Source organism: Porites lutea, chromosome 1 (assembly GCF_958299795.1).
Source record: "Porites lutea chromosome 1, jaPorLute2.1, whole genome shotgun sequence".
Taxonomy (NCBI): domain Eukaryota; kingdom Metazoa; phylum Cnidaria; class Anthozoa; order Scleractinia; family Poritidae; genus Porites; species Porites lutea.
Window position 1 is genome coordinate 45,356,829 of NC_133201.1, and position 20,038 is coordinate 45,376,866.

Consider the following 20,038-nt stretch of genomic DNA (forward strand, 5'->3'; position numbering starts at 1 on the left):
GCACTGCTGGACACTGTTAGAGCACAACCGTGATCTCTATTGATGTACGGGATGCAATAAGGGGTTTTGAACTTTGGTAGAAAAAAGTCTACTTGTAAGCTGTGAAATATTTCCTGCAAATAATACAATGTAAATTCAGGGACTTAATAGTGTTGCTTCACCTCTTTACAGCTGGGTAAGGACATGTGGCATAAATGTAAAAGCTATGATTTTTTATTAAAGTGAAAAAAATAGAGTACTCCATTTGATGAATTTTTGAGAAGAGCCCATTATAGTATCAGAGGCATCTAAGCAGATGTGCTATATACATTGTCTTTATGCAGCTTCAACTGTGTGATAAACAGACCAGGTCTCAGAACAGTATTGTCAGAAAAGTACCTTGAAGTGTTTGGCTGGTTTGAAACAGAGCTGGAAAGTGTGCAGAAAATTTATGAAAGTCAGAAGGTAGGTCGCTGTGTAATGAGCATGAAAATAAAAGACTTACCAGTGCATACAGGCTGTACATCTTGCTTCAGTTCAACCCTTCTCTATGATCACTTTTCAAACATTTTGGCCTTTTTTCATGAAACACAAGTAACACAAGTATCTGCTCATGTGTAGCGTTAAGCTTTGTGTCTCAATGTGTCAAACTGATGCCATATCAGAAGTGTGTTTCCTTTTCGCTTAAAATATTTCTTTCTTTAGGAGAGTCCTCCGCTTGTGCGGAATTCACCTCTTGTTGCTGGTGCAATAACTTGGTCAAGAGCTCTGTTAAAGAAGATTGAAGATCCCATGAGGATCTTCAAAGAAAATAAGTTCATCACATCATATCGGGTGAGAAATTTATGTTAGGTTGAATTCTATGAAAGTGCTCCTAAAAGGAAGTCTTTGAGAAGGAAAGTGTGCTGTTTTATCATGAAGCATTGAACGTTATGATTTGTAACTCGTTTGACTGACTGTGGTGGAGCCATTACTGATTTCTCTTCTCTTAAGAAATCTTTTTTTATGGTGGAAGTATAATTATTTACAGCTTCTCCTGTTAGTTTTCAGGAACTATACTTAAATTAACGCAAACAAAGAATAGGTTTAAAATCGCAACTGGGAGGGTGCAAACCAGTTGAATATTATGAATTTAGATGTACAAACATGGCCAACCTGTTGAATTAAGCCCTGCGAGAAATAAATCCATCTAATGGTCAGAGAGGTTCCTGAACCCATGGCTTGCCTACTGGGTAACTTGAGATTTAAATACATGTACACTGTACATAAACCCAGGCTGTGAACAGTACTATCAGTGTGTCCTGTTAAACTGTTTAATTGTTTTTGCGTTTTGTTTTTATCAGGATTTTGGTCGCATTGTCAAATTTTACAATCGCATCGCCACAGCACTAGTGAAGTTTGAAAATCTTTGGCTGAGCCTGTGGAAGTCTGGCATTGAAAATGCATGCAGTGGCCTGAAAGTCTCACTTCTAGCTTATCATCCTGAAACAAGACAACTTGTTGTCAATGCTGATGGAAGGTAAGGCATTAATGGCCCCATTCGACGTCCCTTTAGAGTCATTATTGTAATTGTGTCCATGATAAATGATGTAACCAGGGTAAAATCTTTATTCCACACATGTAGGGGATACATTATAGTACAATGCAGTTTCTTGATTCAATCTGCCTCCACATTATGCATGTATTTTTTCTAACACTTTCCCAATTCCATTTAGCTCAGGATATGTTGCTGGTACGTTTCTCCTGGTTGGCTATTTACTGTTTTAAACTAGTGATTCGTGAATTTTGGAATTCTTCATTTTCTTAGGTTTGACCATATGTTATTTTTATTATTCTAACAGATTACTTGAGCTTATTCATGAAAGCAAATCATTACTGAGATTGGGAATACAGCTTCCAGAAAGTGCTGAAGACGTTCTAAAACAGGTAATTGAAAATGAATACAAAATGTAACTTGTAATGATAGCTCAAAGTGGAAGTTTTCATTAACATTATAGTAACTTGACGTAAAGAGATTATGCTAAAACTCAAGAATATTTTGTAATTAAATATATAATCTATTAGGCACCCTTACAGTAAGGTTAGAGAGGGCATCATTCAAGTATCAGCTTAATGGACATGTTTTAGTTTTTATTTCTCGTCAAAGATGTTATCCACTGTGGTTTAAATGTGATAGCTCAGTTTATTGTTAGCCTTATTGATCACAATATTTTGATCATTTAGGGCTACATACTACGTATTCTATTTAATATACTCCCCACCAACAAGGTTGTAGGACTGAAGGTTAGATTTCCTGAAGAAAATCCCCAAAATTTTGAAGGTCTTTTAGGACTGGCACTAGTTAGTGCTGATTTGTAGAAATCATAACAAGAGCTGAACATCAAGGGCACCTGACAACTGTTTTCTGTAAAATATCTGTTTGGAGAAGCAAAAATTGCCCAGAATTTCCTATCACTTTAGGACGGCTAAAAATTTCTAGATGACTGTTCCATTCATGTACAATTTTCGAAGCGTATATAATAATTCCTCTACAATTTTCTACAGTTTAATTTTCACTTTTCACTCCTCAGGTAAGGCAATTTTTCGTAGATAAAAGGGAAGCTAAACTTTTCGGATTCAAAAATGTGATGAAGAGAGGGATTAGTAAAATTCTCACTTTCGTAATGCGTTAAATTACATCTAAAATTTACGATAAGACAAAACTGACTCAAGACTCAAGTTCCCCTATGATGACCGAACAGATACAAATTTTATAGCGCCGCTTGGAATGCATTTCTAGAGATCTAAGAGTACTCTGGATAGCCTAAAAAGGTTAGGTGCCCCTGAAACATCACACCTCAGCTGCAGCCTGTTACATTCCACTCATGGATTGCTGACTTTGAACGTCACTGTTTACACATGAGACTTGTCACAATTATATGAACTGACTGATATGCTTAGGGTAGAGTTGTTCCAAAGTAGCTACTATAGGGATATACAGTGTATTTATACCTGTTTCACAAACGCTATTGCCTACTCACTTGTTCTTTTGTCAGGAGCATCGCCTTAAGGTTTACAAGCAGTCACTGGAGCTAATTCTACAGGATTACTACAAAGTATGTCAAGATGTACCTGCACCCCTCTACAAGCTACTCACACCCCACATGGACTCGGTGTTACATTATCTTCTACCTGGAGTGTCCACTTTGAATTGGAGCAGTATGAATATTGATGCCTATCTACATCAGGTGCATTCTGCTAATGCCAGGCTTAAGGATGTTGTGGACAGTGTCAAGCAGGTTGTCTCTGAGGGGATTGAGAAAAAGATTGAGGAAATTAGAAGAGTGATCCTGTTTGACAAAAAGTTGGCTAATTCTCGCGTCTGGAGTGTTGAGAGGTTTGTTGAGGACGAATGTAACGCCGTGTCTCAACAAGGAAACAGGTTACATGAGATGGTAAAAGAAGTAGAGAATGCGTTACAGGTAAATGAATGTCTTACCTAGATGCAAATTAAATAGATGGCTTGACTATGTGACTGTACATGTACTTGTTATCAGTGCAGGTGAAGGAAATCAATGCCTGAGGTGCAGGAATTAGCCTTACTCAAAGTACCTACCCATCATTCTGTTCTATTCTTCAATCCAGTGTTAGCCTTGATGCTATCAGTGAGTGTAGTTCTTGGTCGAACTCAGTGTGGGTGTCCATGTTGCAGTTTCCAAAACAGCACGTTTGAAGAAGTTTTTTAATTTCGATGACCGCAATGACGAGCACAAAGGGGCGGCAAACGTCCAGAAAATTAGAACCAGAAAATACAAGTGTAACCATGGCCAAGTTTGTTAGTTAGTTAGTTTTGCTTCATTGCTTACTTCTAGGAAAATCACTGGCCATTGCGGCATCTAAAACTGATGCAATGATTTCCTCGATCCACATTTGACCTAATCATGTTCAAGACCACCCACAAAAAATGCATAAAAAAAACATGTTGACAATAAGATGTTCTTTTTTCTTTTTTTGCATATATATACAAGTTTTAGTTTTATATGCCCGCTTTCATTATCTTAGTCACCACCTTAGTATATATTTTAAGGTGGCTTTATACTTCAGAGCATTTTACTGCATATCCCACTGCCATTTGGGTCATAAAGGTAGATCCTTTTACAGTGCAGGCTTAGACCAAAACAGATAGTCTGCCCTAAAACTCCGAAGAGTCATCCCAAAAAGTCAATAATAAAAAATGTTAATTTGGAAGAAAGAGAAATCAACACCAGAAAGTTCAGAAAAAATTGGTAAGGTCCAGGTGAGACTCGAACTCAAGACTCTGCGAGTGGTAAATGGGATGCATTAACCACTGAGTTACTGGAGGCTCTGTGGTGAGGAGGGTCGAAATTTGATGACAGTCGAACCTCTACTAACGGTTACCTCTCCGCAACAGCCACTTAGTTGGCGGACAGTCCATACGTTGACTCTTATTTAAACCTCTCTACAACGACTACTTTCTTCTGTCCCCAAGGTGGCCGTTGTGAAGAGGTTCAACTGTATAATTAAAGCAGCCATAGAGGACCGTATTGTGGACTTGCTCAAAATTAGCTGTCCACCATCTAAACGTATTGCTAAATCTTTCCTCCTGTAGGAGGTTATTGCTCTTGCAAACCAGCGACGTATCTCCTCGCCTGCAAGTCCTCAGATCACACCTGCTCCAAGCATGAGTTACGGTTTGGATAAAACTGGTCCGATACTAACCCCTCGTCTCACAAGAATCGGCACCATTATGTCTTCCGCTCCTGGGACGCGAGCAGCAACTGCTGTCAGTGGTTTGACTGATGAGACTGTCATTGGTGACATCTTTGGCTACTACTGTAGTCTTGTATATCAAGCAGTTTTGGAGTGCATTGTGTCCTCTCTTGCTGTAATTGGTGATTGTGTGAAACCCCCTGGAAGAATGCAGAGTGGGATTGAAGTGCAAAGCAGGAAGACCTCACGGTGTGTAGCTGTGATTCTGTGTCGAATTATCGAGTGTCCTGTCCTGTCCTGTAGCTTTGTTAAGTATACTGCAGAAGAGTAGTAGCCTGTCATGAAAACAGAAATGGTACCGTGCCAATTGTTTCATTGACTACTTACACCTTTACAATTTATCGTTTTCGTCCATACATTTAATAACTGGGTACTGGCTAGTGACAGCTCTGAAAATAAATGGGTGTCCCTTTTAATAGGTTGCAATTTGACAGCTCTATTGCTTGATGTTCATGTCTCCATAATCATTATTATTACTAAACGTTGCATACAACTCTATTAGCTCAATCCATCCTCTTATTTTGATAATAATAGATACAGTTCAAGCTCTTAGAAAGCTTCATGCCCCAAACCTGATTATAACCGGTTTTTTACGTTTTGGAAACGTCTAGGCCAAGACCTCCAGTGTGAGCGTTTTTTAGAGACATAGGAAGAGACGAAGCGAAACCAGTGCTTCAAGGTTTTTTTCTTCTGTTTTACAAACAACGCTACCTCGACTTATTGGCCTGTTTGTTTACCAAACAAAGTTAAAATCAGAGAAGAAAAATCTCTGGGCAAAGTTTTTGTTAAGGTTACCTTGAAGAAGCAGGACGAGCCTTAAATAGAAGCCGTGAATAGTTTTAGTTTGTATTTGTCGACCTTCCGTGGCATAACAGCCTGAGACATTTCTGTAATGTTTGAGGTGTGGAAAATGCGTCCTTGTGACATCAGTGGTTAGGTGAACATGCGAACCAGCCAGATATACTGTATAAGGGAGCCCGAACGGTCAAACCTTAAGACGGATTCCATTAGGAAATTGAGTCATTTTAATTTTCAGTGCGAGACAAAAACTTTGAACCAGGATAATTTCAAGCATATTTCATTCTTTTTTACATTTTTCGAGTGCTTATAATGTAATAAGTTACATGAAATAACTTAAAAGAAAAGGATCTTGTGGGAGCCCGAGAGAACAAACTTCAAAAGCTTCAAATTTCACAAAATGAAATCTGAGGCATGACGAATTTATCTGTGTTTTCTGAATTCCTGTGAAATTTGAATTTTATTTTCTCAGGCTCCCATAAGAAATTGTCTTTGGTGTTATTACAGATAACTTATTAGATCTTTTGCTCTTGAAAAGTGGAAAAAAGAATGCAATATGACTTAAAATATTCTGGTAGAAGATTTTTGTCCTCTGAATATTAAAATTACTCAATTTCCTGATGGATCCCGTCTTAATCCGGTTTCGGCAACATGAAGCACATAGGGGTATTGCTACTCCCAACCACCCCCAGATGGGATGCTAATCAATCGCAAGTGCCCCTTTAAGCACTTGATGTAATCAAGAAATGATAATTACCTTGTACATGTCTAGGTCCTCATGGGATGCCTCCTCAGACGATGGATCAGAATTCAGTGATTACCCAGAGTCTTTGAATTCCCAAGTTTCTGACTGGAGTACAAGTAATCTGGAAGAATTACTTCAGTTTGAAGTGGATGTGCAATTTAGTATCCCAGACATTGTGATCAAGCCTTCTTTGCACACCATACAAGGCGGTGTTCAGCGTGTTGCTACCCATTTGGTGGATGTCTCTAAAACAATCATGTGGTGGGCAGCAGATGTAAATGAGTCTTTTCATCGTTCGGTGGCGCAAGATGAACAAGTTATTAGGTCATTAGAAGAGCTATCTTCTGCTGTTACAAGTATGTTTTCTAGATTTTTTGATACTTGTGATATGTAGACTTCTGTAAACTGTTTTTAGTGTTTAGCCTTTTTCGGTGAAGTGTATGATTGTGAACTAAGTACATGTTATTGTATCAGTCTCTAGTCTGAATTTCAATACCCTTTGCTTCACAAATTGAAGAGAAATTCATGCCCCAGTTGGCCTTTTACTGTTGTATTTCATTTGCGTTCAATGTCATTGCAATTTCATTCCATTGTTGTATTGTTTGTCACCAGGTCAATGTCTTGTCATCATGTGAGCTCAAAACTAATTGCTTTTGTCAGGAAAAGTTATTAAATATTTTAAAATGTATATCCACACAGGTATATGTAGATGTTTTGGGTAGGCATTTGTCTACTTGATAATGCTCTCCACTTTTCTTTCTGAATACTTTCTTGTAATGTAACTTGGTGCTATTATCGCGCATTTCACTATTCCAAACATCTGTTTAATGATAAGGCCACTTCACTTCCTCTGTACTTTCTGCCAAGGTAATGAAAAATTATTTAAACAGGTCTACAGCAAACAGTAGAGAGGCAGTTGTTCAAGTTCCGTCGGTATGACTTCCTTTGGAAAGATGACATGCATGCCTTGTATCAGGCTTTTGTTGACAGTGACCCTGGAACAACCATGTTCAAATATGAGGTTGAGAGACTGCAGACCATAGAGCAGGATGTCTTGGAAATTCCAGGAAGATTGACTGTTGGCTCAGTGTGCTTAAACACTTCACCTATTAAAGATTCTTTGCATGGATTTGCAGTGGCTTGGAAAATGAGATACTCAACTCAGTTACATGAGGAGGCTAAGGTTTGCTAACTGGTGATGTTGTTGGTACAGTGTCCTGTTTTATCATGTAATACCACGATAAACGTATTATGAAGCTGTTTATGCAATAAGAAGTCACTGACTGGTCGTGTAAACCTTTAAATCGAAGAAACAATTGTTAGCCAATATAGTTACGTGTAATGTAGCTGTTTCAATTTCCCAGGGTCGGATCGTTCAGACAACATGGAAGCTTAGCCACGGCTTAATAGTAACCGCTAGACCGAAAATCAACAATTATTATAATCGAGACCTTAAACAACCACGAAGAAGACGAGATTGAGAACGTCAAGAAACAATTGGTTTTATGTGCAAAGCAATAGCTATGAACGTGCATCTCGCTATTTGGTTCATTTCTTTGACGTCCACGGCATGACTACAACGTGAAACCTCCTAATGGGACGTTTAAGTTGGTGAACGTACGACGACAAATTTTCCTTTCTCTTTTTGACCCAGGATAAAATGTTTAAGAATTCAACTCCAGGAAAAAGTCGCCTACATTAGACAAATTGAGCGGGTTCAAATAGACACGATAGAGTTTGAAAAGACGCAAATTCATTTTTTAGCGATGTTTTTATTGCCGCCGTCGTCGCCCCCGTTGCTTAAGCTCCCCGACACGCTTTTGTGATAGGACCTATACATCCCTATCGCCAAGCGATCGGTTATCGAAAACGTCGTTGAACTAAGTGGATGTCAAATTGCCCGTCCATGGTTGTATGAATCTATCTGGCGTTAGCGTTTGGTTGGCCATTGCCACTGTTATTTATAGCCTTGGATGAACTCTTCCCTTTATTACTAAGCTTCCCAGGCTGATAGAACTCTGTGACGGCATTTATCAGAAGTCGAAGCATACGAAATGTGTTTTATTTGTGTCTTTTAGATTGAACTTGATAAGATAGTTACGCACAGGAACAGCATTTATGAACGTCTTTCACAACCAGTTGTCACTTTAGATGAGCTGAATAGTGCCTTTCAACTTCTTCAAGAACTGGCAGACATGGAAAACACTATTGATGACATCTATCTACCAGTGGAGAATATATACGCAAAGTTAAGGTACTACCTCACAAACATAGATTTCTGCACACCTTAAACTGAGGGTAGTGACTTAAACTGTGATTGTAACGCGATCATCAGTTAACAAAGCTACCACAGTTAAAACTATGACACAAAACGAATGTAAGGTGTTAGTTAATGTAAGTGAGTAGAATTGATACGCTAATTCGCTAATTTGAAAATTTACGGCAATTCTCTCTGGTCACACGTCTTTTAAAATGAGTATGTTTGTATGCATAGACCATTTCTTTTTTTTCTTCATTCTTGTACTTGACAAATACGTAGTTGTTACAGTTCAAAGTTGATTACAGGCTAATTTTGATTTAAGCTGTAGTCTCAGTCAAAATTGTTGGGACACTCTACTGTCTTCTTTCCCTTCCAATGTTGGTGTGCAAGATTTGGTGAGTTAGCTGCGATAAACAACATTGGGTGGACGAGGAGATGGGCCAGAAGTAAAAAAAACTGTTTTTGTCTGAGACTGTAGGTTGATTCTCAAATTCCTTTGTCTTCTAGCCCCAGGAGCCAATGAAATCGAGAATCAACCTAGATGAAAATGTTCAACCTTAAATCAAGTTGGACCTTTAATGCCCCGGGGGGGGGGGGGGGGGTGGTACTTCTTAGTAGTAGGTTGATGGGTATGTGTCGCTGGATGAGGTCGCATTCATGACTGGATTGACTATTATGGGGTTTCATTTTTAAAAGAGTTACTAGAATGGGTTCACACATTTTCAGGGATTTTAAAAAGATTTACACCACATTAGGTTTAACAGATGTGTCAGTTAATTTAAGGATGACTTAGTTAAAAGGCTTTATAAGGTAGATGCAGTTCACATGTATGATTTTCATATATTCATAACTTCATCATCATCCTTTCACGGGTTTATAGCGAACCAATTCAAGGACCTACTCCCAGTTGGCGTGTTAGCTTAACTGGTAGAGCACTGCACCGGTATCGCAGAGGTCAAGGGTTCGAATCCGTACAAGCCTGATTTTTTTTCAGGCTTTCTTTTTGCAACTGCAAAAGTTGCGTACACAAGTGCGATGATCTTCCTTCATATAATTCTTTACTCCACAGTTAACATATATGATTTTCATATATTCATAACTTCAGAAAGTCACTAAGTTAGGATTGCAAAAATTACTTTTTTCCAAAAGTGAGTAAGATGGGGTCTATAATATTGCCACAGAATAGACTATAATAGGGTACGGGTTCTGAGTGGCCAGCGGCATATATTCAGCAAAAATTAAGCCAAGTAACTCCTTCTGGGATTTAATGTAGTCCCCCCTTTGAAGGACGTTTGTCCCCTCCCCTATAACCCCCCTATAACCCCAATATGTACAAGACTCAGATTTCTCTTTTGCATCTTCGTTTGTCTGGATAGGGAGTACAATCTATATCTTCCAAGAAGGGAAGTAGAAGAAGTTGACAATCTCCGTGATGAGTGGATCAAGTTAATGGAATTAGCCGAAAAAGTGAGTCCAATGAAACATTTTGTGAGCTTTCACATAATTTCGTATCACTTTAGATATCCTCCCTTGTTGCTTTCCATTGCATTGTGATGTTGTTGTACTTACTTTCAGGTCCGAGTCGAGTTATTGGTTCAAAAGCGAGGAATGTTTGAACAAGAGTTAGACAAAGAAGTAAAGGTAATTATAAAGCAAGAGAGATGAATTTTCATTTACTCCTCTTAAAATCTCGCGATCAATTTTTTGTTGTGAATTGTATTCAGTTTGGGCTGGTTAGATGATAGGAGAAGTAGGTAAAGGTCATTACACGCTCTGGGAGAAGAAAAACCAAGGACAATATCATTTTAAATGACGTGAGCTCTTTGCTCCTGTAATTCCATTGCCCTTCTTGTTCACCAGCCTAGTGGTTTTGCACCACGTGAATAACTAGCTGCTGAGGGCCTATTTCTTGGGTCAAACAAATGAACACAGTCAGTGTAAGACAGCAATCAGTATCTCCAACCAGTCTTAAAGGGCTGGAATTTGTAATCATCGTAATTGCTGAGGATGCGAATGCAGGTGTCTTGTCTTGGTGCCGAATACTAGCTAATTTAGATCCGTTGTTGTTTTTGTTGTCGTTGTTTACTTACAAAGCGTGTTCCTACATTTAGGCAGGTACCTGTTTTAGCCGAAGATACTGGATACGTCATCTTTTTAGTAAAAAGAGGACGAAAGCAAATATGATGCTCTGTTATAGCATAAGTTTAACAAAGCAGAAATCAGTTAATCTACACCCTACTCCAGCACGTTAATTACCTCTAAGGTTTTCCTTAGCTTTTGTTGGTCTTCTCCTTTTATCTTTAAAAAGATAACGTTTAATGCTATGTGCATACTATCAGATAACTGAACGAAACGAGGAATAATTGCATGCTTATGGCAGTGCATTAGGACAAGTATAACCATTCAATTAACCCTGGCCTCTCGAAAGGTTGTTTTAACTTTGTGTAAGTGGGGAAAATGCTGCGATGTGACCATCCAAACGAAACCTCTTTGGAAATACTTTCACATCGTACTATTTGTTTTTCAGCATTTTGTAAACTGAAATCAGAAATTACGCTGTTGTTTTCTTTTTTTTTCAGGGTTTTGTAGTGAATGTGATCCAGTTTCGTAATAGCTTTGACTCACAGGGTCCCGGGGTACCTGGAGTCAGACCAGCTGAGGCTGTTACAAGACTTCATGATTTCCAACAGCGTTACACCCAGTTTGAAGCTAAGAGAAAGACGCTGGATTCTGTGCAGCTCCTCTTTGGAATTGTTCCTACGCCTTTCCCTGAGCTGGATAAGACAGGAGAGGTGCGAATAACTTGAGACGCTGTACCTTATTTGGGTATAAATGGCCTGTCCATAACCATGTGCTTGTGAACCCCCTCCTCCCCTGGGCCCAGTTGTTCAAAGGCGGATTAGTTCTTAACCCAGGGTTAAATTTAACCCGGGCTTTACTTTTTTTTTTCAAAAGAATTTTCTCGGATAATTTTCACTTTTGTTTTTAAGAGCATCCAATCATCAACTTGTTGACAATTGTTGCCAAAAATAATTAAACTGAATTTATTTTTTAAGCTTTCATATCTGAATTCAAATTACGCACTAACCCTGGGTTATCTTAACAAAGCTTTGAACAACCCGGCCCTGGAGGGGGGGGGGGGGGGGGAGGGGGCAAGTGTTGTATCTCACAGATGTGTGGCTTAAAAAAAGGCCGGTTTTTTCGTCGACGTGTTTCATCGTTTTAGCAAAGTGGTATTTAGTAGTGCCGTGGCATTGATCTCATTAAAACCGTTTTTCTTTTCTCTTCAAAGGAGTTGGAGCTTCTTGGCTTACTGTATGGGCTATTTCAGCAGTTTATTTCTTTTGATCAAAGGTGGGTACATTCGATTGTTATTTTGGTTCAGTGGGTTCTCAGAACACAAATTTGCGTAGTTTGTCAAATGGACATTACAGTCAAACCTCTCTCTACAGACACCCGCTCAATACAGACACCTCATTATTACGGACAGTTTACTTTTTTCCTGGGGAAAGAAAGCCCTTATATTTTCTCTTCAAACTGTTCGTTAATACGGACACTTTCTACGGCCTCGTCAGTATTAACGGGGTTTGACTGTGTTGTAGTTAGTTTGTGGCCTTAACTTTTGAGACTGTGAATGAAACCCTATGGTGTAACCATTCAACTGAGTTCTCCTTAGCAGTATTTTCACTCGGTATTCCAATTTTTGTTGCATTTTATCAAAATGAAATGAAAAACGTTTCTTGAGGTTTGACTGTGGCCAACTCTGGGAGTAAAAGACAGTAACTAGTCCATTTGTGTTGTACAAGTTGTATTGACCAGTTTTGTTGTCTTTACCTGTTTAGGTTTAGGGATACCTTGTGGTCAGAGGTGGACCTCATAGTGGCAAACCAGGAGGTAAAACAACTCCTTGTAAACCAAGGCTGGTCTGGCTGGTTCTTATTTGCTTTCTTTTTCTTGTTTGCATTCAGTAAGGACTGTGCCAGATGAATGATTTCAGACCATGCCTTGTATTTAATAAGATGACATGTAAAGCTAATTAAACGCTTTATGAAAAATTGGCTAGTCTTTTTGGTAAAATATAGTTCACGTTTCTTGATTTGCAATTTGTCCTTATTTTGGCTGTGATATTTGTTTCAGTGTTTGTCGGTGAATTAGTTTAGTCACCGTACATGTATTTCTAGCTAAACTTGTATTCTTTAGGAAATTACGGGAGGGCTCCCAAAAGTCCAAAAGACGTGTGGCCTAATTTACTTCCGATATTTCTTAATCTTTTCGTTTTCTGCATGAAATGACCACTGTCATGCAGTAGTTAAACGTTTATGTTATTAATCTTATTTATTAGTCATCACATTACCTATCTTCGTTTTCAATTTCATCATGTATTTAGCCTCTAACCTTGCCTCCCACATATTCCATTCTTGGAGTGCCATTACACACCGCTGGGCCCCTTGTTAGCGCTCTTCGAACTTCCCTTTTCCCACAGGATTCCATGGAGGACCTTGAAGCCATGATACCAAGCACAATCCCTCACCACCGCCACCTACTTTTCTTAATCTCTACTCTCAGGCGAACATGTTCAAACCCTCTTACTTCCATGAGCCTTTCGATAGAAATATTATACGGCCAGAAAATGCCTAAACTTCTCTTTAAGCATTGACACTGAAGTGAATTTAGCCTGTCATTGCCCTTGGCGTTCATTATTTTGTGTGTAACCTAACCGTTTTTCCTAGATGGAGCATTATTGGCAGGAATGCCTTCGTCTGCCTCAAAGAATACAAGAGTGGGATGCCTACAAAGAAATGAGAGATGCCATCAAAAACTACTTAGACGTTTTCCCAACTCTTCACAAACTCAATTCCAAGGTAGGAAGTTTTACTTGGCAAGCAATGTTCCGTAAGGGTAAGTTAAGAAATACAAACGAACGAACAAACATAGAAAGAACCAAAATTGTTCTTCACTCAAAGAAAATTTTTACAGATATTTTCACAAACTTTTACCACTTATCTGCTGTTACATATCCGTCCACCTAAATGTAGTCAGGGCTGTCATTAAGGGTTGGGGGCCGAGGATTTTCCCCGATAATTATAAACGTGATCCCCGGCCACCTTTGTGGGAAAATTGAAGAAAAATAGAACCAAACAAAATCCGTAGCTGTTTGATTCCCCGCCTACTTGTATCATGTACCCGGCATCTTGAAATTTTAATGACAGCCCTGATGTAGTCCTGTTTAGAACTGTTGGTGAGATTAGCTGACGTTTTTTCACCATAGTCAAACTGAAGTCTGTATCGACATCACCGTTTGTCAAGACGACACTTCTCAACAGATTATCACGCGCAACCTTCTTTTTACGTGAATCCTGGGTTTAATCCCTCCTTACTGTTTCTTTGTTGCTATATTGGGTTTCATTCTTCTTGCTAAAAAGTATAATTAGCGGATAATTAGCAACCGCTTAGGAAATTGAGCGAAACTCTGTAGTAAAACTCTTTTGACGATATCGTTAATTTTACAGGAAATACGGAATCGTCATTGGCTGCAAGTGATGAGCGTCACTGGATCATCATTCCAGCTTGAAGCGCACATCTTTAAGCTCGTTCATCTACTGGACATTGGGTTACTTCAGTAAGTTACTGTTAGAGAGTACATTGTTCCATTTTACGTTTGAAAGTTCTCTTTTTGGACAAGGATGTTTGTTTATTCCGTGGACATGTGGTTTTTATTTTTGGATGCGATCGGAAGTTTCTTCCAGACGTGAATTTACGGGAGGTCTCAGGATACCTAAAGTACTGTATTTTAAAGTATTTTTATAAAGCCATTCAGTCAAACCATTGTTCTTTTAATTAACAATCGTTGTTAATTACGCGCACTCTTAACGACAATTTATTGTTACCACTTTTCTGTTTGTAGACACCAGGCAGCCATTGAGGAAATCTGCAGATGTGCCAGCAGAGAGCTGGAGCTGGAAGCCAAAATGAGGAGCACAGAAGAAGAGTGGACAGAGCAGGTTCGGTGTACCACCCAGTATATCCTTCGCATTTTGACCATAAATTATATCCTTTTAAAACCGGCACAATAGAAAGGTAGCCCTATTTGTACCCGTATATAATACTTGCACATTTCACTTTCTTTCGACCCCTGTTTACCATTTGTAACCTAGCTGAGGTTCTTAGTTCTTTCATGACAGTGTCGCAACTTCTTCGCCATCCACCCCTGGATCTGGTATTACAGTATGTTCCCTCATATTAACGTATACCACTTCTACATTTTATTACTATCTTCTTTCACTCCATGTGCCAGCTACTAATTGTTCATTTGACCCTGCTGTTCTTATGGTCGCCACCCGTTTTTTGTGTGCAGATAATATTAACACTGTCACTTATGTCACGCACAAGCCTTTTGCCGTCCTCTTCTTTCTGCCGTCCTGTTTCGTAAACTCGCCATTGTTTAAAGATATCCGTCCCGTCGAGAGTCAACTTAAAGGAGTAAAGAAAGGCAGGAACCCTTTTTAGGTGCCTTGTTTTGCGAGTTTCTGTCTTATAGAGCTGTCCGTTAAAGTAGAGTTTACACACATAAGACTGCCCTTACATAAGACTTTTTTTGTTGTGTACAGGTTCTCACATTTGAGAATTTCAAGAACAGAGGTTTAGTTTGCTTGAGCCACAGTAACACCGAACACTTGTTGGACCTATTAGAAGATGCACAGGCCACCCTTGCTCTGATGCTTACATCACGTCACATAGGTCCACTTCGTGATGAGGCAGCGGCATGGGCTATCAAGTTGAAAGAGATCAGTGAAGTCCTGGAACAGGTAAGACTGAACAGAGTAGAAGAAAATAAAACTCTTTGTTCCGAACGCAAATAACAGCGTTTTTGGCATAGGAAGGGTCAGGATAGATGTCGTCAAATTATTTATAGTTCTTCTCCTTTGTTTAAGTGTTAATTTCTTATTGCATTCAAAACGCAGACAAGTTGTTTAGATTTATTGCTGTAGTGAAGCACCCCTCCGGGCAGTGGTCAAACAAGTGTGCTCGACATGGAATTTCCCTGGCAAGGGTTAGAGGACTGGTGCCAGTTGTTCGAAAGGTGGATAGGACTATTTATTGGATAAATCACTATCCACTGGATAGCTCAATTGGTTTCCCTAATGCTTATCCATCTTTTGAACAACCGGGGCCTGTACAAGTCACCACCTATCTGATGAGTCTGACAGACGCCACCATTTGGGCCTAAAAATTGTAGATTACAAAACAATAGGGCCATTTATACGAGGAAAAGTAAGACGCGTCTTACATAAGACTCGTCTTAAATAAGACGCGATTTTTCCGTATAAACGGCACATTTCGTCTAAAATGAGACGCGGCTTAGCTAAGACGCGTCTTATTAGATAAGACATGCTCGTATAAATGGTACAGTTCGCGTCTTATTTAAGACGTGTCTTATGTAAGACGCGTCTTATTTTTCCTCGTATAAATGGCCCTAATGTGTGCGTGCAGCTTGCAGTGTCAGACAAACATCACAGGGAGATTTGAATCAACAATGTCCAGTGAAAACTCCACTAGGTTCCTTTCGTCAACAGCTAGAGTCCACTGGAGTTACCGGAAGTCTAGTGTACAAAATACCTCGTTCTTTAAGCCATAACCCGAGACTAGCACCCTATCCACATGTAATACACCTGGTTCTTTAAGGTGACTACAAAGAAATGAGAGACGCTGTCAAAAAGTACTTAGACATGTTACCAACACTGCACAAAGTCAGTAACTTGATCAGTAGCTTTTACTAGTTATTTAAGTTATGACTCGTGTCAAGCACGTTATATAATATGATTGATATAATTTTAAGTCTTCCGCGACTAGAAATGGGGGAATCCAGTGGAATCTATTCGTGTTTCCAGTGGGATCTAGTCGTGTGTGTCGGGCAACCCTCGAAAAGGAGGCAATAGTTTTGACCACCTCCCTCAGTGAGTAGTATGTTCTTCCTCTATTCCCAGTAGCGTATCCTTCTATCAAACCTCTTTTTATATGGCGTTATACTTTTTCTTTTACCATGATTGCCATGTAGCTTTTTCCCATCCTTTTGTTTGTAGTGGTTGACAGTGCAAGATTTGTGGCAACACCTTGAGGAGGTGTTCAGCCATGGTGGAACAGCCAAGGTACTTTTAAAAAATATACTGTGATGGATATTAATGATTTTGCCCTGGCATGACGAATACTAAGACCAGCAAATAGTTAAGTTTTCTCCTTCAGAGAGGACATATGGCCGGCTTGGTCACCATGTTAGTCGGACAAACCAAAAAAGGTTGTGAAAGTAAATTAGTTTTTTTTCAAATTTCTTTTAATTGGTTACCATGCGAATCTTTAGCTATAGTAGAGCAGATATGTGCTTCAATTGTTCACTTTCTGTTAAAAGCATGAAATTTGGCATGATGATAGTTTTCAAGGCCCTAAAAAAGATAGGATATGGTGCCATCGCCAAAAAGTCCATTAAGTGTGAAAAATAAGAGTTTTAAAATGGCGGCCATTTTGAACCGGAAGTGAAATTAACATTTTCTTTAAACGTCCGAATTTTAGCAACTTGGATAAGAAAATTTCAGCAAATGCCTAAAGCAGCTGTTTTTTTTATTCAAAGAGATATTATTTTGACGCAAATTGTCTAAAAAAGTAGAATAGACATGATATGAGTGGCCGCCAGCTAGACCGGAAGTAAAACTACCAGAGTCGGAACTTTTAAGGAATGAGCCTAAACTTCTGTTGTGCCTGCTAATTTTCTTTACTTTAATATTTTCTTTAAATCTAATGTATACACTCAATTTAGTATTTTCATCATATATAATCCATTACGTACTAAACTTGAGCCTACTTTGGCTATGATACAGAATATCGGAGAAGAACAGATGATATCTCGGTGACCTAATGACTTGATACTTCATGCAGACGAGTGCTTGTAATCGAAAAAAAGAGTTTCTGATCAGTTGCCTTTCACGATTGTTACTCTTCTGGGCATAGCCCTTCTTACGCGAATGTACTTGATTAGTTCCACCCTCAACTTTGTCATTACTGACAGTGGTGTGCAGGAGAGTCGCCACTCGCCTCTTAGAGATATCCAGCCCCAATCTTGCAGACTAGGAACCCAGATGCTTGGAACCAGTGCCTGCTGACTCCATATGAGGCCAGCATGGTTCGCCGTGCCCTTGAAATGTTTAAGTAATGCAGGCCGCCGGGTCAAAGAAACTACCTTTGGCTTCGTCAGTTGACAGTAAAGAACTACTTTTTCTATCGCATGGGAGAACGTGTAAGCAAAAGCAACTCCGATTATTTCTGGAGGTGACCGGAAGTATTCACCTTGTCACACCCTGTGAATGCATGGAATGGAGAAAGTGCAAGTGTAGCCTTTTTAGTAAATACGTTAGCAATCTCTTAGGTTGCAAGGTAGCGTCGATGTACATTAGTACCAAATATATGATAGGGAAGGTAACTTGGCTTCATGGTAGAGAAGCTTCATGGGTAGTTAGAATGGAGAGTGGACTCAAGGAAAATGTCTTGGACACAAAGAACATAGAGACTTAAAAGAAGGGAATCTGCTTTCTAGCTTTCTAGCGAATTGACTTCAAACGATGCAGGGAAAAGACTGGACATCTGGCCCTAGACGACATGCGTTGCTCAATATGCGAGGAATCTAAAATGCACCTGCTTGTTTCGATCTTTACAAAAGAACTAGCTTTTTCCAGTTTCTTAGTATAGTTCCTGATACACGTTTACCCTAGATCTTAGTCTTCAAGCTGTTCTAGGCACGACATATTTGTCACATACTATATCCAAGAGAATACGTTTTACATGCTCTGTGAATTAACGTAAGTGATGCACATTCGGAAAACGGTTTTTCCTTATTTTCTTGCATGTGGACTTTAACATGATAATCAGTGCTGCTCAGTCCATGATAATTAAATGACATGGGAGTTACATTGAACTCTCACTTCTGATAAAAGAGGCGCAGATTCTCTTGATAGTGAAATACAGCTGAATTAAGTAATGATCCAGGTAAGAAGGAGGCAATTTGTTTCGTTGTGGCGCAATACGCTTTCCTCACATAGAAATGTTTTCATTTTTACGCAGAGAATGCATAAATCCACAGAAAGGCTGTTTAAGAAAGAAAATGTGTTTAAACTCCACTTTTAAAGGGTGTATTTTTGAGTTAAAACATTTCGACCAATCACAAGAGTTGCAAACAATGACCAAGAAATGTTCACAATTTTACATGATCCGCACATACGATTTCTGTGTTACTTTGACTCAGACGAGATTGTGTTATAAGGAAGTTGGATAGAAAAAAAGGGATTAATATACATGCTGCTTTGTGAAGATTTCGTGAAATTTGATGTTTAAACCAATCAGAACCTTAGTAGAGACAATAGTAAAGTTAGCACCTTTTTGCATTCCTTTTTGCATTCCGACGTGTTCACTGCGTTGTGGTCCTTTCCTTCATATCTGGACTATTACTTAAACCGCCGCCCGGTTAGCTCCAGGTGGATATAAACACCGGTCTACTGAGTGGGAAGCCGCGGTTTCAAACCCCGGCCGGACCAATCGTCGATCAAGATTTTTAAATAACTGACGTTAAATGCTTTCCCATGTCATCTGTAAATGGTTCCACTTTCTAGTCTTCTTGGAATAAAAAAAAACCTGTAGGCCCGGTCTCACGGTCCTTGTTCATATAAAATGCCGTGGTAAGTTAAAGAACCTATACACTGTTTGTAAAGAGTAGGCTGAGTAGGCTGAGTAGGCTGAGTAGGGGACCCATTTACCCATTTTTCCAAACGAATTTCCCGGAAGGTTCTTGAAAATGGTAAACTTTGAAATGAGTAGACGTTATCGTGAAAGCAATTTCAATCCAATATGTACATGCACAGTGTTATTAATTTTGTACTCCTCAATAACACAAAATGGTGGAGCTATTATACTTCAAATTACTTTGAAAGCAGTAAAGCATTCTGCATTCTAATTAATAGTGGATCAACTCTTTTAACCCTTACAAATTCTTCAAACTGGTCTCTATACATTTCCTTAAAAGGATAAGTTGAGAGAATTTGATAAAAGATCAAAGTATTTTCTCTTAGGTGATAATTTTGTTAATTCTAAAACCTTATCTCTTGACCTTGTATCAGGGGATATTGTGAGTCAGAAGAAAATTGTTGTTGGTCACTATTGGGACTTAAAGGATTAAAACAAGTAAAAAGAAATAATTTGTTTTTTGCTAGTTTAATTTGTTCGTATGTTTGGCCTTTCCTATGCTTAAAAATGTGAATCATTGTTTCACATTTTTTTTAGTTCACTACCGAAATGAATTGCTTTGAGTGAGTTGCATTTTCCATTTTATCCCGCTTTTACCTCCGGTTCTTTCATTTAAACCGCTAATTTGTAACACAGTTGACCTTTTTGTATGACATAAAAATCCTGCAAAACATAGAACAAACAATTTTGTCGTCATTTTGACC

At 39.0% G+C, this 20,038-nt stretch overlaps 1 protein-coding gene across 1 annotated transcript in view; it reads left to right on the forward strand.

Annotated features, from left to right (window-relative positions):
* LOC140952572 (dynein axonemal heavy chain 8-like) overlaps positions 1 to 20,038 on the forward strand; it is a 94,974-nt gene that overhangs the window by 10,727 nt on the left and 64,209 nt on the right. Inside the window, exons 8-26 of the mRNA XM_073402002.1 lie at positions 324 to 444; positions 685 to 813; positions 1,323 to 1,498; positions 1,821 to 1,905; positions 3,015 to 3,440; positions 4,589 to 4,938; positions 6,320 to 6,648; positions 7,183 to 7,475; positions 8,371 to 8,546; positions 9,929 to 10,019; positions 10,128 to 10,193; positions 11,132 to 11,344; positions 11,845 to 11,906; positions 12,395 to 12,446; positions 13,283 to 13,414; positions 14,063 to 14,172; positions 14,458 to 14,554; positions 15,161 to 15,358; positions 16,634 to 16,699. Of these exons, the coding sequence (XP_073258103.1) occupies positions 324 to 444; positions 685 to 813; positions 1,323 to 1,498; positions 1,821 to 1,905; positions 3,015 to 3,440; positions 4,589 to 4,938; positions 6,320 to 6,648; positions 7,183 to 7,475; positions 8,371 to 8,546; positions 9,929 to 10,019; positions 10,128 to 10,193; positions 11,132 to 11,344; positions 11,845 to 11,906; positions 12,395 to 12,446; positions 13,283 to 13,414; positions 14,063 to 14,172; positions 14,458 to 14,554; positions 15,161 to 15,358; positions 16,634 to 16,699 (3,172 nt within the window). The remainder of the gene's footprint in view (positions 1 to 323; positions 445 to 684; positions 814 to 1,322; positions 1,499 to 1,820; positions 1,906 to 3,014; positions 3,441 to 4,588; positions 4,939 to 6,319; positions 6,649 to 7,182; positions 7,476 to 8,370; positions 8,547 to 9,928; positions 10,020 to 10,127; positions 10,194 to 11,131; positions 11,345 to 11,844; positions 11,907 to 12,394; positions 12,447 to 13,282; positions 13,415 to 14,062; positions 14,173 to 14,457; positions 14,555 to 15,160; positions 15,359 to 16,633; positions 16,700 to 20,038) is intronic.